The sequence below is a fragment of the Martes martes genome (genome assembly GCF_963455335.1).
Source record: "Martes martes genome assembly, chromosome: 16".
Lineage (NCBI taxonomy): Eukaryota > Metazoa > Chordata > Mammalia > Carnivora > Mustelidae > Martes > Martes martes.
Window position 1 is genome coordinate 6,756,607 of NC_137904.1, and position 16,546 is coordinate 6,773,152.

Genomic DNA, 16,546 nt, shown 5'->3' on the forward strand with positions numbered 1-16,546 from the left:
TGGTCTTGGATCTTAGACAAAGTGGTGAAAAGACAAAAGAATAATTCAAAATTCATTCAGAGTTGTGGTGTCCAGTAGTGGCTAAAAGCAGCTGTGACAGTAATGGAAAAAGTGGTGTTACTGTAGTGTTAACTTGGTCACTATTCTAGCAGTCTTTACATCCCTGGGTCCTGTATACCCTGTCAACTTCATCCCCCCACTTACCAACAGGTTCTTTGAGTTACCCACATTCTCAAAGTTTCTCTTTAAAAAAAAATTCCATCTCTTTCAATAAAGAACCATGTCAGATAAATTGTCTTTTTCTTCACAGTCTTACTTCTGGAAGAAAAATACACAGTGAAGACAATGATACTGGCCTGGTATCTTTCCTCTAATTACTTCCTTGCTAATTTAATAGCACTACCCTGGGACCCCTGAACAGAGCCTTGGAGTAGTCTGGTGGGGAGAATTTGGGTTTGGGTCTCTCCATATGGTACAAATGGAGGTTGGAATGAAGTTTCTAATAATTTATTGCACTTGCCTTGTGCATTTACTGTCAGCCCAGAAGCAATCCAGTGTTCGATATGGGGTATATAAAACTTTTAGCAAATTATTTCAATTAACATTTCAACATAAAAATATAGCATGAAAGAAACTCAACTTACAACTGGATCATATCAAGTTTAATAACCATCTAGTATTATAGCCAGGAGTGAAATAAGAAAGTAAGACATTTCACTACATGAGTCTGTAATGAATTTCAGTACAGATGCATTAAAGCTGAGTGAATTCAAATTTCAATAGACAGGCTCACTATTGAGAAGGAGAGAAAGATAAACATCACTTGGTATAATAAAGTTTGTTATGGAAAAAGAAAGTAGGTGAAAAGAAGAACATTGAGGATAGGTTTTTTCCCCCCTCTGTACCATGACATAATTCATATACCAATGTTATCTAACTAAAAGCATTGAATAAGATTTGGTCTAGTGTTCAGAGGAAAAAAATCTTCATTCCAACTGAGTGTTATGGATTGGAATATATCTATCTAGCCATATGGGTGTATGTTTATATCTCTCCTAGGATTTTGGTTTTTTGTGGAGTAATTTATTTTCTTCATTGTCAGGTGGGTGCAGTTACAAATAACCACTTTGACATCTTGAGTTTCATAAAAAATGAAAGCCACGTATGCTATTTAAACCTCGGATAATTTATTGCAAAAGGAATAGAGAAATCCCACAGTTACAAAAGCAGAAATAAAGGACACCAGGAAACATGAAAGAGACCATTATAAAATGATAAATATTCCTAAAGTCTTAGATACCAAATGTTTTTGATCTTGGCTTGGCTCCAGATGATCTTGTTTGGTTTGGTCATTGTAGTCAAATTTGGATAATCCTTTTGTGGCCTCAGATGTTGGGCTTCTGGAGCAGGATTTCAGTAGAAGCCAGAGAATCCATATCTCCCATAGCGAGATGGGCGGCAGCAGCCATATCTGTAGCCTCTGCAGCCCCAGCCCCAGCCCCAGCCACAACCTCGTCTGTGGAAGCTGCCACATCCCCAGCCACGGCCACAGCCCAGGCCACCAAAACCTCCACAGCCATAGCCCAGGCCTCCATAGCAGTTGCTGTAGTAGCTCATGGTGTCAGGGGTGATGAGTTTGGTTTGCTGTTCGAGTCCAGATCCTGAGTGTGAAAGTCAGCATGGGTAGAGAGATGCTTATATACCCTGAGCAGAACATACGATAAATCACATGTGTACTTTTCCCTTGTGTCATGCTGCATATTATCTGTAATGTTGTTAACTCATTATTCTTCTGTCTCTTGACACAGGGAGAGGCCCTCATTCCCATTAAAATACCTTGGTTTACTTAGCTTCTTATTTAGAATGTCCTTGAACCTATTGTTTAGCTTTTATGGGAAGAAATGCCTACCGCTTTAAATTTTGTACATTCCAAACCCTAAATTGAATTGCTTCTTACCAGGTATATTAACATCATTTACATTTGATGACATTCCTTTTATAATTAAAAATTTTCTCCTTTCTGTCATCTCCCAAGTGGATAATTCCATCTCCAACTAAATTCACAGATATTTGTTCAATTTACAGCTGTTAAATCAATATTTTTCAAAAAGGAAATTTGTTTATCAAGAGGAAGACTGAAGAAAGTGCCTCTGTTCAGAAAACATTTTTTAAAAGAAGGTACATGTTGATTTTTTGCATTTTAATTATAATAACCTTTATAATATTTTTGGCTTTAAGAACTATCTTCAGCAACAGGAGAGAGAGAGAGAGAATCTCCAAGCAGGCTCTCCACAGTGTGGACCCTGACCCAGGGCTCAATCCCAGGACCCTGAGATCATGACCTGAGCCAAAATCAAGAGTAGGCCACTCAACCAACTGAGCCATCCAGGAGCGCCTTAACTTACATGATTTTGAATATACAGTTGAGTTTTTATGAGATTCTCAATTATTTTAACAAAGGTAAATTTCCTCAGATGTTTTAATCCTAAACAGCAAGTAGGAAATTAAACACTGCTTATAGAACTAATGAAGAAATTATAAGTAAACTGATAGTAGCTATCATGGCTACAACAACCAGTGCAACTCTCTGACTCCACCTTAGCAAACTACCATTTTAAAACCAAAATGTGGTTCGATATGTCATAACCCAACATATCCCAAGTTTCTTTTATCCAAATATTATTTCATTATTTCTCATCCTAAACTAGAAATAGTTGATAAGCTGAATTTTTCATTCTCAATAAGTCCTTTCAAATACACGGAACCATAAATAACTCAGGATTAAGGATATCAGCTTTTGTCCATATAACTTAACCACATCATGTGAGAGTGATTAATGGCTAGTTTTTGTTCATTTGGATTTGAAAGAGATGTGTCCACCTGAGATAGAGCACTAAAAAACAAAAATGAAAAACCTCAATAGTCAAATAAGAAATAAAAATAATTTCAAGGATAAAATGTGATAGCTTTACACAAGACCAATTTTACTGTTAATGAGCAGCAAAATATCAATACTAAAGTATTATAAAATACATAGCAAAAATGTTTGTCTTGGTTTTTTTCTAAGTGAAAAAATTATTAAAATGAAAATATCCATTGGAAAATGAAGACTATATATTTCTTTGTAGAAGTATTGTTTTATGTTCAATTGCTGGACCCAAAGTAGATTATTTTTTTTCTTCTTTTCACTCTTAGGAAGTTTCCCTCAAAATACATGTGAAATAATACTATGATAATGGGTAGTAAAGAAGAAAATCTGTTTTCACTTGGGATAAATAATAGTCTTTACAAATCCATAATGGAAACTTCTGTTGTAAATTCCAAACGTTGTCCTGTGACTCAGACATAAATCAAAACAACATGAAATTGTAGGTCACAAAAATACACTACGTTACACTAGGAATGTCACATATATTTTTTTCTCATTCTAAGTATACTGATAATTCTTTTTCTTTGTAACTTTGTAATACCTTCCTTGGGCTGCAAAGGTACTGACCTGTGTGAGAATAGGATACTTTCAAATGTTATTTAGTTATAGGAACCAAAGCTCTTTAAAGGCATGACCAAACTCTATTCCTGATGTCCTTACCTATGAAAATATGGCATTTGATAGGACAAGTGACAGGAGTCAACTGATGTTTTTTTTCTATCTTCAGGTTGTATAAACAAACCCAAATCTTTCTAATAAAAAACTGTGATGAGGATTAAGTTTTAACACTATTCATTCTTCATTTGCCTTGAAGTACAACTAAATTACAAATTGAGAAGTTGATTATATACAATAAAATAAAATTTTCACAATAAAAATGTAAAAGAAAACACAATAAGAGGTAGTTAATCTAACAGAGGGAACTATTCCCCATAATCTCAGCTATAAAATAGTAGCTATTCATGGAAATATGACAAGAACTTTCCAGATGGTATTCAAATTTGAAAATATATAATGAAAGAGAATCAGCATGATGGGGTAGATCACCAGGTTTCAGTGAACTGGTTTTTGATCTTGATTCTGACACTTGTGGTATTTGTGACTCCAGGAATCACTTAACTATCTGGAGTTTCTTCACTTGTATGATATAAGGGGCAGCACAGCACTATATCTAATTCTAGGTGAGCTCTCGCTTCTGCTGTTGTCCTTTTATTATGGGATTTCGCCAACTCAAACAGCAACAAAAAACTTTATCTTTTTGCATTACCTGAATATTCCATTCAAATTTGAAAAGGCAAAAGTTTTTATTACATATTTTACGTACTCTATTATGTAAAATACCAACAACAACATGCTTGCTTTTGATTAGTGATAATTGATTGGAAATCTACTTAAAAAAATCCTTTGGATGAATGATGACTCTCATCAAGGAAAGCTACAGAGTGATATATTTCCTGGTTGTATCTAGGTGTTTACACTTCACTTACAGTTGCAAAAGGCTTGAATACCATGAAGATGATGATGATGAAAGTAAAAAAGAAGAATATCAGGACACCTGAGTGGCTCAGTCCGTTGAACGTCTAACTCTTGATTTCAGCTCAGGTCATGATCTCACGGTCATGGGACCAAACCCTACGTTGGTCTCTATGGTCAGCATGGAGTCTGCTTGAGATGCTCTTTCTCCCTCCCTCTGCTCCTCCCCAAACTTGTGCTCTATCTAAATAAATAAAATCTTTTTAAAAAAGGGAAGTGAACAATGATGAACTTAAAAAAAAAGATCATTCACGTTTTGATACTATACTATAATTTTATAAGATGTAACCATTAGGGGAAACTGGGTGAGCAGGTGCTCTCTGTACTATCTTTGCAAATTACTATGACTCTGTAACTATTTCAAAATAAAAAGTTTAAAGAATCATCCAAAAAAACAAAGAATATCACTGCATACTACAGAGGAACAATGATGTGGTAAAAATCTAAACCAAATAAATTCTTAATACTACATACATTTTAATTAACTAATTTGAAGTATTTTTAATAAATTCGTAAAATAATTATTTTCGTGAGAATGCCAAGTAGAGGAAACAGAGAAAAATATTATATATAATCAAGAAATTAATTTAAAAAACACTTTCTTTTCCTAGAAGTTCAGAGAACTATTTTGATCTATCACTCTTCTTTTCTTGTCATGAAAGAACTGAAGGAGGACACATTTTGAAAGAAGGATGAATTATGTATTCATTTTGGGCTGCATTGATAGAAGGAATTGCAAAAAATATTAAACATATGAATTATTTTTTATTTATTGTCACGAATACATCACAATCGTTAGACTTCATTTTTTATTCTTGTTTAATTTTTAAAAAGATTTTATTTATATATTTGACAGAGAGACACAGACAGGTGGTGTGGGAAATGGAGAAGCAGCCTCCCCATGGACTAGGAACCCAATGCGGGGCTTGATCCCAGGACCCTGCGATCATGACCTGAGCCGAAGGCAGACGTTCAAGGACTGAGCGACTCTGGCACTCCTATCCTTGTTTAATTTAAATATAAATATTATCTGATTAAAATAAAGAAAAAAATCAACAGGTATTTGAGAAGTTATTATTCATTTCAGTCTAAATTTATTGTTCTTTTTTTATGTCTCCATTTGTGAAATAAATATTTAATACACAAACACATATATCAGAATCTTTATTGAAAGTTGAGTAAGATCTATGTTTAGTTACATATATAATTGATAATAAAGAAATAAACAAAAGCTATATTTGCTCTTTCAAATTAAGAGACTTTATTAAAGAAATCAAGGAGACATGATAGATAAAAAGCTGTGTAACTCTACACGTACTGGAAGCTTTAAGTACTATTTTGATAAATGGACCCAGCAAAATCTTGGTTGACCCAGAGGTTGAAATCAGATTCTGAAAGTCCACTCATGGAACCCGATATTAGACTCATAAAGACAAATTTTAATAGAAGATAGAATCCATATCCACCATAGCAAGGTGGGAGGCAGCAGGTATACCTGTAGCCTCCCCAACCACAGCCACAGCCCCATCTGCAGGAGCTGCCACAGCCCCACCCACACCACAGCCCAGGGCTCCGTAGTAGTTGCTGTAGTATCCCACGCTCTCAGGGGTTGAAGGCTTGGTTCGCTATGAAAGCTATTTCCTGAGCATGAATCTCAGCATCTGCACAGAGGTTTTTACACCCTAAGCCATGGATGTGGTAAATCATCCCAAATATACCTCATTTTCCTCCCACAGAAGAAATTTCATGAAACAAGTATTTCTGGCTTTTTTGTTTAATATGCATGGAGTGATCTTCCACCGAAGTGAAAGTTTTAAGTTAATCTTTAGTTCAGTTAGCTCAATTCCTTTTATTAAGTTGTTTTTATAATGAGAAATATATTTTTGCAACTTCAAAGACTATTCCGACATTACGACTCATATAAACTCCCCCTTATTTTGGTTTCTGAGGATCTCTACAGCTCAGTCAAGGGCTGCCTGACAACATCATCTAGATGATGCTACTTTACTGCACATGCCGCCTATTTTTTCATGGAGATGACAACCTCTTATTATTTGAGGTAAGCAGGACACTAATGTCATTCTTAAATCCATGCCCCATTTGAGACCATAACCACTTAGATGTCAAATATCCAGACATGTTGAGATACAAACAAATTTTACTTTACTCATGCCGTTCAGAACCAGCCTTGAACCAGTTACATTTACAGTGTCTCATTAGACATATTTCTTAATCTTTGAGACACAATATTTGAAATATTGATGCCTCCTTAAAGAAGGCACTTCCAAACTTGAGAAAAAAACAGAGGGAAGAAGAAAGGGAGTGAGAACAAAACAAATATATATTCTTTGTTTTCTGTATTTAATTCTAGTCAAAACAGATGGTGTCTCAGTTTAATAAATGTCAATGATCCTTTACAATTCTGACCTGAAAGATGTCAAGAGGGCATCCTGGCAATTTAGGAACTTCTTTCTGGGACCCAGGATTATAGCATTATGCCAGAAGAAATAAATAGCTCTACTGATCTTTTTGCGCAGGAATTAGGAAGAGAAACAAAAACGTAGACAAATGACAGTCATAGTGATTTCTCTCAAATACTAATCTAAGGATGTCTTTAATATTGTGTATGTGTGTGTTTAATTTGGACACTCATATTAAATCCATCACCCCACAGGATGAGAAAATTAAAGAAATATTGGTTAAGGATTTACACATAATGTTAATGGGGTACTTGATATTTTACTGCCTGATATCCATGTGTTAAAAACCTGCTACTTAATTACTAGGAGCATATTTAAAGTTCTTTGGAGGAGAGACTACCACATGACTCTAAGATAATTATGGTGATTTTTAAAAAATCACAAAATACTTAATGCCATTGCTTTATTCAGCAATTCAATTTTGAATTCTGTTGAGCTATATCAAAGTTATAGTTTTATGTATATTGACAGTCAATAAAAGCATTAGCACTGGTTCCCCCCCAGGCAGGACTAATAATTAGAATATAAACTAGCCCAATTTTCCAAAGACCTTCTTAATATCAAATGAAATAGAAGTTCTAAGTTGCATTCTGATTTCTATACTGAAATATAGTCGTACTGCATAGAAGTCAAAAATTTCTCAAATTAAAAGTTTATTAAAACTGACACAAGAAGAAATAAAAACCTTTATGAGTATACCTCTGAAGGAAATAAAGTTTGTATTAAAAAGAAAAAAAAAACAAAAACCAGACTCCTAACAAAGAAAACTCCAGGTTCACATTGCTTTAGTGGTGAGTTTTAGCAACTACTTAAATAATGCTAATTATTGCAAGAAATAGTGTTAATTTTGCACTAATTATTTCAGAAAATAAACTAAATCCTCAAATCCAAAATTCAATTGTATATGAAAAATTAGAAAATAAAATATCACTAACAATATCAGAAAAGTAAAATAAAGATAATTTAAAGATATGTGCAAGACTTAGTTTTTGATATTTACAAATTAAAGCTGGAAGAAATTAATAAGGATATATATATATATATGTATATATATACACATATAGACATATGTAAAATGTTTATATATTGACTGTAGACAAAATACCTCCCAAATTATATATTAAATAAAATCCCTAATTGAAATGACAGTATAATGTATATATTTACAAAAGATTCTAAAGTGTATAAGGAAATCCCAAAACCCTAGGATATCCAATGCAGTATTTAAAAAGAAAAAAACTTTACATTAACTGATTTTAACACTTAAAGTGGAATGATCAAGAAAGTGTATTATCGATGTGAAGATACACAAGTAAGTTGATGGAAAATATTAGAGAGTCTAGAATTAGGCTTCTTTTCCCACAAAGATTCCAAAACAAACAAAACACTTTTCATCAAATGGTACTGAAACAATGGGACATTTCTATGGAACAAGAAGAAAATGACCTTAAGTTTTTCATAGTCTACACAAAACTTAATTCAAATGTATGATAGAACTAAGCATAAAAGCTAAAACTTTAAGACTTCTAGAAGTTTTTCTGTTTTGTTTTAGGACACAGAAAGCACTGACCATAAGATAAAACACTGTGAAGTGAAATTCATCAACCGCAAGCCACAGACTAGAAAAAAAAAGTGTAGCTACAGATATATAGTGCAGACGCTACAGATAGGTATCGATATAGATTACAGATAGAGAATAGAGATGATAGAGGTAAAGGTAGAGATAGAGACATCCATCATACATAAAGATCTCCTGCAACCTAAATGTGTAAAGATAAATAAACCCCAAACCTGAGAACATTGACAAGAAGATATACAATAAGCAAATAAATTGTGTGACATGATTAGTTATCAGAGTTATCAGGGAAACACAATTTAAAACCACAATTATATAACACCACTCACCCACTAGAAGAGCTAAGATTTTTAAAAAAGTGTTTTTCCTACTCAGTAGACTATGATTTAGATTAATCTACATAAAATTTAAGTTGATTTAAAAATGTTTCAATTTTTATTAGTGTGACTTCTAATACAATTTCCAATATAATGTCTTCATCGGAATTATCATCTGATGATATATTCTCAAGAGAGTTTAAGCCTAAGATTTTGGCACATAGTACCATATTTCAAAAAAATCCTACTAGCATGCTTAATTTAAAGAATTCCATTAAATTTAATTTAATGGAAAGAACAAATATTTGGGGGAAATCATCAGGCCCAAAAAGTTCTGGCCGATGAGCAGATTAAGTAGTCCTCCCCTACAAACAGCTCATGAGGCAGCTAGTGAAAAGAGCATGGATAACAGGGTCTGTGTAATAGGATTGTTAGAGTCTTTGGTCATGTGGTTCACTCTGAAGCACTCACACAGGTTCTAGATTTCAATTTCTCTTTGGTGATTCAGAATACTGATGATAGAACCAGTGGCTAAGTGGCTAAATAAAGTTATAATGAAGACTACTTATAACCAGAATCTTAGGCCAGGGATTTTAGCATCCCAAATCAGTGCCATAAATTGGAGTTTGCTCCAATATAAATTTTGATTAAGAATTCAAAAAAAATCTAAGACATATTTACTATTTAATAAGTACCTTCAATGACCACTGACAAGACGACTTGGGACGGAAGTCAGGATACTGACTCACAAATACAGAAAGCAGAAGAAAAATACCAAGCTAGAAAAGACCAGCAACCTCTCCCTCTCAAGCTAAATCTATATTCGTTTTTCACTGATTTAATAACGGAAATAAATGATATCCTCAGGAAAAGAAGCAGTTGCCTTCATTTGAAATATCATAAAAAAAGGCCACTTATTTCTCACCAAATTTAATTGTATACATTATTTCTGTCTATCCACTGTTAAGACACCTGTTAGATCTATTGCTGATTGAAGTTATAATACTATATAAAATTGGAATTAATTGAACATGACAAAAGGACAATCGTTTAGCAACAAATATGGTTTTTTTTTAGAAATATTTAGTGAATTTACTCAAATGAAGAAAGCTTAAATGATACAGAACTGAAAATATTAGGATTCTATATACAATAAAATGTGAATATAAATTAGCCAAATCCGTGGACATTTCTAGTTCAGCAGTCATAGAAATACATATTCACCTTTTTCTTTTATATAGTAATAACACATACATACATGACACAATGATTCTGGCAAAAAGAAAAATCAGAGATACTAAAAATATTCTCAAGTTTTAAAAATGGTACGGAATAGTTTTAACAACATTTTACATGAGCGGAAACCCCTGATTTAATTCCATGATCTTATCATGCCAGAAGCATGGTTGCTTTTAATTTTTTTAAACAGATATTGGTATCATACACATTGGCTTATTAATAATTAAGGCATTTTGTATACACAGTATCTCAGTGTGGACAAATTTTTAGTATTGATTATTTGCTATGACATTTTAAACTTGCAAAGTCTTTTCAAAATAAGAAAATAGCCGCACACGTTTAAGTGTTTTCTTATAAAAACAATCTTCACAAAAGTCACGATGATTGGTTTTTGTGATTCCTAGTAATAAGTCCTGTCTTCTTTCTGACATAGTATAAATTATATTCTTATGCAGGACTGCATTAAGACCCAGTAGTTCTTAAACAATGTTACCAAATAACCATATAAAACCCAAATGCAGCAAAGGCGAGCAATCTTCACAGTGCATTTTCACCTCTTTGAAGTTGAAGCTGCTCCTTTTGGATATTTATCCACTTCAATGTGAAGTAGATTGCTAGGGTTTCATTAGTGGTTTCGTATGTGGCTTTTTAAAGTAAAAAAAAAAAAAAAAGGTTTGATCTCTTCCACAGTTCACAGTTCTCAGGTGAGACTTACTTCTTCCTTTCTTTCTTTCTTTTTTTTTTTTTTTTTTGGAAATCTAGTCTGGGGACTTTTTGAATAATCAAATGCTCTTTAGTAGATGAAGTCTCTCAATGCAACTGTAATAAATAGGCATCTACATCCTTGACTATATTACCAGTATATCCTGGGACCAAAGTAAGATGGTTTTCTTGTTCCCATAATCCACTTAATTGTTGTTTTAAAATCTGAATATTTCCATCATTTATAATTTCTGTTTTGGATGACAGTTCAGACCACCACCTTTTTATGACCGCTTGAAGCCAGTTTAAACCAACTATTATATATTCTTCAAACTTGCTTTTAAGTAAGCACTTTACTAGAGGCAACAAATCTACACAGCAGCCAAGTGAGATGTGTTGTTTTTCTTCCTGTAAACTCTTGGTGAGCACAGGAAGGCAATCCACAACTCCAAGGTCTTCTATCCTCACCAAATAAGCTCCAAGTTCACTTATACTTCTGTTTCTCCAGAATGTTAAAGCTACATTCAATCTCAAATTCCTGCTGAACAAAACTGTGCCATCGTTTCATGGTCCTGAGAAACCTCAGAAAAAACCCCACTGTATTTTGATGATGGGCTTTCCGTCTGTGGAGAACCAGATCACCGGGGTTAATCAAGTCCGTCCGAGGATCACGGCGTAATTTTTCAGGCAGGTGACCTGCACGAGCCAGTTCATTTTCTTTATTTGCCATGTCACAGCCCCCACTTCTAGGGGACTGTTGTTTTCTGTAACAAGGATTTGGAAAAGGATGATGCACTTTCTTTCTGCGATAGATCACCTTACGCGGTTTATCTGGGCTTTTCGCAGCTTGTCCAACTGTCCTATGTGTGTCAGCAGCCAACTGTGTTGGAGATTTCTTAACCTCCTTCATGTTAGTAAAATTAGAAATCCTTTTTCTAGATCAGTGGAATGATCCTCAATATTATTACAAAAGCCTCGTTTTTTAACATTGTGGGCTTCAGATGCCATAATCTCTTAAATCCCGGCGCCTCATGGTCGCGCGGCGCCTCAGCCCAGCCCGGGCACGAACCAACTGCGCCCGGTAGCCCAGAAGGTCCCTCGGCTCCGGGCCGAGCCCCACTCCGAGCCGTTCAAACGCAGCCGCGCGCGCCAACAAATATGTATTTTTAAAACTTCTTCCCATTCAAGTTTTGTAAACTCTCTCGAGTTACATTTTAGCATTTATTTCTTGATCATGTTTTAATCTTTTGGTAACACAAGAGTATTTGAGAGGTGAAGATTTTGAGCTTGGCATTTTAGTACGCAATCAAGGAGACCACTATTTAATATTTATATTTATGTTCCAATAATGGCAAGAAATAACATATCTTCATATTCTTCTGTCAATATTACTTTAATTCCTTATAGCAAAAAGTACCAGAGTCTTTCTTTACATTTTACAAGGTCAAACAATTTTATATCTTTTACTATAAATCTTATTTGATTATTAAAATGGAAATTGTATTTCATTTATAGTCCGTTTACATAGAGATATCCCTTCCTTTCTTTCTCCCTCCTTCCTTCATGCTTTCCACTCTTGCTCTTAACTGCATTCTAAAGCTATATATATGTATAATATATATATAATGTCATATATATGTATATACATATTTTCCCTCAACATTTAGAAACTATATAATATTTAAGGACAATAAAACACAAATAATAACTTACTGTTATAGAATTTATTATCATAGAAAATATATAGAAAATAGTATATGTGTTATAATTTGGTATTATCATAGTTGTGGTAAAATCTAAAATTATAAAATCTGGAATATTAAATTTAAATATTTAAGAGATCCAAAGGTAAAATGGCAGAGTGGCCAACTGGCCAACTGGCCAGGTTTTCCTTGACTGTGTCGGTTTGGGTATTAAATGTGCAAGTACTAGGAAAACTCTCAGTCATGAGTAAGCTAGGATGGTTGGTCACCTAAAAGTAATTCCTATCTAAGAGGGTCAAACCGGCAAACTTCCTATAGACATGAATGTGTGTGTATATATATACACACACACACACATCAGATCTTTCAGAAATGTAAATAAAAACCTAATAGGTTGGAAAAAAGGGGAAAATAACCTCTTATTCTGAAGGAATTTTAAATGGCATAGTACATAGTATATACAGAGAATAGAGTTAAATAACCCTTAAAAAAAAAAGCAAGGAGGGGATTGGTGTAAAATGAGGCAAAAAGAAGTCCACACTTCTAAAAAGGTTCTAAAAAACCTTATATGCCCATTAAAGTGTTTTTATTTTATCTTCCAGTTCTGAGGTCAGCAAACTGCAGCCCCTGGGGTCAAGTCCTGCCAGTACTTGTGAATGTAAATAAGGTTTTATTGAACAAACACACTCTTCGTTTATGTATTGTCTGCGACTGCTTCCCTACTACTACAACAGAATTGAGTAGTTGTGCTAGAGAGTAATTGGTCAGAAAACCTAAAACGTTTACTATTTGCCACTGACTCTTACTGTAGGTATGGGAAAGCTCACAGAGGTATCCAGGAAGTGGAGGGATGTGAATGATCTTATTCAGTCCTTTTATTTTAGCAAAGATGCTGCTCATACTCCAGGAGGTTATTGACCAAAGGGATATTTAAGCCGCACTTGGATTAGTTAGTTGTCTTTTATCCTTTGACCGAGAGCCATCCTAGCAGTAACTTATCCCATCTAAACCACCATTCCATTTTTAAACTTATTACATAGTCCTTTGAAATGTGCGAAAGTGAGATGGGAGTTGGAGGAGAATGGGAGAAATAAGTCTGTTTGAGATATTAGAAGAAGTCTAACAATGTTTCCTTGTTTAAGCCTACGGGAAAAAGAAGTACTTTAATAACGTAACACAAGTCGATTATTTAGAATCAATAAGAATGAAGGAAGTTAATTTGAAAAAAGGCAATTTGGAGAGGAAAGTATATCAAAAGTTTTTTTTTCTAAGTTAACCACTATGGAAAAAAGGCAGGTGTCTATACAAACCCAGTGCGGGGAAACATTTTATCCCCTAAAGGGAAAACAGCTGAGTTAACCCGTATAAAACAACCCAATCATAGGGTAAAGAATCTAGTTTCTCTTGATTAACAATAGATTTTTCTTACCTGTTTGGTGCCTGGTTGGTTTGTTTGCTCGTTTTGTTTTGTTTTGTGATGTTTTGTTCTACCAAGCTGAGGAAGTTCTCCTCTTTTAGTTGGAGGAGAGTTTTTAACCTAATAGGGAGTTGGGTGTTTAAGGTTTTTCCTGCATCTAGTGATATGAACATATGATTTTTTTAGGTATATTACATTGCTTGATTTGTAAATGTTAAATCAGCTTTCTATACTTAGAATGAATCATACCTCATCATATAATACTTTCTATAGATTGTTAGATGAGATTTGCTAATATTTGGCTGAAGATTTTTGCAAAAAAATTCATGAGATACATTATTCTTATTTATTTATTTATTTGACAGAGATAACAAGTAGGCAGAGAGAGGAAGGGAAGCAGGCTCTCTGCTGAGCAGAGAGCCCGATGCAGGGCTCGATGCCAGGACTCTGGGATCATGACCCGAGCCGGAGGCAGACCCCTAACCCACTGAGATAGCCCACCCAGGCACCCCAAGATACATTATTCTTTCACTTTCCTTTTCTACCAATGCTCTTGTCTGATTTTGATATTAGTATAATGAACTAATAGAATGATTTAGTAAGTGTTCCCTCAGCCTCTATTTCTAAAAGTGAGTATGGAGAAGTCATATGTTTTCCTCAAATGTTTGGTAGAAGTCCCCAGTGGAGCTGGAAATGTTTTGGTCCAGGTGCCTTCTCTTTTGGAAAGTTTTTGTTTATGGTTTTAAAATTAATTTAATAGTTATAGGCCTTTTTAGATGATCTATTTATCCACACATGAGTTTTGGTTGTATCTTGAAAGTATTTGCTCATTTTATCTAAGTTATCAAATTTATGGGTGTGGAACTATTTGTACATTTCTTATTATCTTTTCAGGCCCGTGAAATCAGTGGTCTTGACCTCTATTTAATTTCTAATAGGAGTGATGTGCCTCTCATCTTTTTTCCCAGGGCAAGACATGATAGAAATCTATCAGTTATTGCATCTTTTCAAAGAATTAGCTTTTGGATTTGTTGATTTCCCCTATTTTTCTGTTTTTAAGCTGATTGGTCTCTTCTCTAGTGTTATTCTATATTTTTCTTTTGCTTCCTTTCTTCCTTTGGGCTTAACTTTTTTCCCCCCTAGTTTCCTAAGGTAGAAGCAAGGTTATAAATTTTAGAGCACTTTGTTTCTTTTCTGATATAGACATTTAATGCTATAAATTTCCCTCTAAGTACTGTTTTTGCTGAATCCTACACATTTCACTAAATTTCATTTTTTTTCATTTAGTTTAAAGTATCTTTTCAATTTCTTTTGAGACATATTTTTAATTCATATGTCCTTTAGGAGTGTGCTATTTATTTTTTGAAATATTTGAGATTTTCCAACTATGTTTTCATTATTGATTTCTAAATTAACTTCATTGTGGTCTAAGAACATACTTTGCATGTTTTCTATTTCCTTTTAAATTTGTTAAAATGTGTTTGATGGTCCCGAATGTGGTCTATCTCAATGAATGTTTCTAGCAAGCTTTTGAAGAAAGTGTATTCTACTCTTATTGGATGAAATACTTTATAGATATGAATTCTGTCAAACTGATCATGTCATCTGTATGACATTCTTCATGTCATCTATATCTCTCTTGATTTTTTGCTTGATTAATCTATCAGTTACTGACGAAACATGTTAAGTCTTCAGCTATAGGACTGGATTTGTCTATTTATTTTTAAGATTTTATTTATTTAAGAGAGAGAGAGAGAGAGAACACAAGCTAGGGGAGAGGGAAACAGACACACTGCTGAGCAGGGAGCCCCATGCAGGCCTCGACCTCGGGATCCCAAGATCATGACCTGAGGCAGATGCTGAACCAACCGAGCCACCCAGGCGCCCCTGGATTTGTCTATTTCTTCCATAAGTTTCATCAGGTTTTGTCTCAGTTATCTTTACATTCTTCTGCCAAGTGCATACAGTTTAGCATCATTTTGTCTTCTTTGTTCTTGTTCATTTTCCCTTTTCTGGAGTATTTCTACCTGCAGTAAAAACCCTAGTTTTCTTTCTATTAGTGATTGCATGGTGTATTTTCTCCATCCCTTTACTATAGTGTGTCTCAATCTTGATACTTAAAGTGTGTTTTTCTTTGTAGGTAGCATGGTAGTTGAGCCTTAGGTGGTATTTTTTATTTATTTGTTTGTTTTTAATCCATGATGATGACAATCTTTATCTTTTCCCTGATGTATTTATATCATTCACATTAAAAGTGTTTATTTGTACAGTTTATATAGTTGAATTAATGTCCATGTCTGTAACTGCTTTCTATCGATAGACATTTGGTCTTTGTTTCTTCTCTTATTGTTCTTCTTTCTCTGCTATTAATGAGCGTTTTATATGACCACATTTTATCTCCTCTCTTAGAAAGCATTTCAATTATACTTTGTGTGTGTGTGTTTACCCTAGAGTTTACAGCACACATTTAAACTAATCTAAGTTCATTTTCAAATAGCAGCACCACTTCCCAAGTACTATGGATACCTGGTAACAGAGTGTTCCAAATTCCACTCTCCTGCCTCTTACAACACTTCACTTATCCCTATGCTATTTTACTAAATACATTTTTACTGTTATTACCTTAAGTAAACAGTTACATTTTAGATCA

General features: G+C 34.1%; 1 protein-coding gene and 1 pseudogene across 2 annotated transcripts; both read right to left on the minus strand.

Annotated features, from left to right (window-relative positions):
• Positions 1–1,413: 1,413 nt before the first annotated feature.
• On the minus strand, positions 1,414–1,617 carry LOC308356423 (keratin-associated protein 19-7-like; the record flags this gene model as incomplete). The annotated part of the gene is made up of 1 exon (XM_080825406.1): positions 1,414–1,617. One exon carries the CDS (start codon positions 1,615–1,617, stop codon positions 1,414–1,416), a length of 204 nt encoding a protein of 67 aa, XP_080681532.1.
• A 9,267-nt stretch (positions 1,618–10,884) lies between these two features.
• LOC308357666 (KATNB1-like protein 1) lies at positions 10,885–11,784 on the minus strand (annotated as a pseudogene). The gene has a single exon. The product of its transcript is annotated as a KATNB1-like protein 1 (transcript).
• Between the last annotated feature and the right edge of the window lie 4,762 nt (positions 11,785–16,546).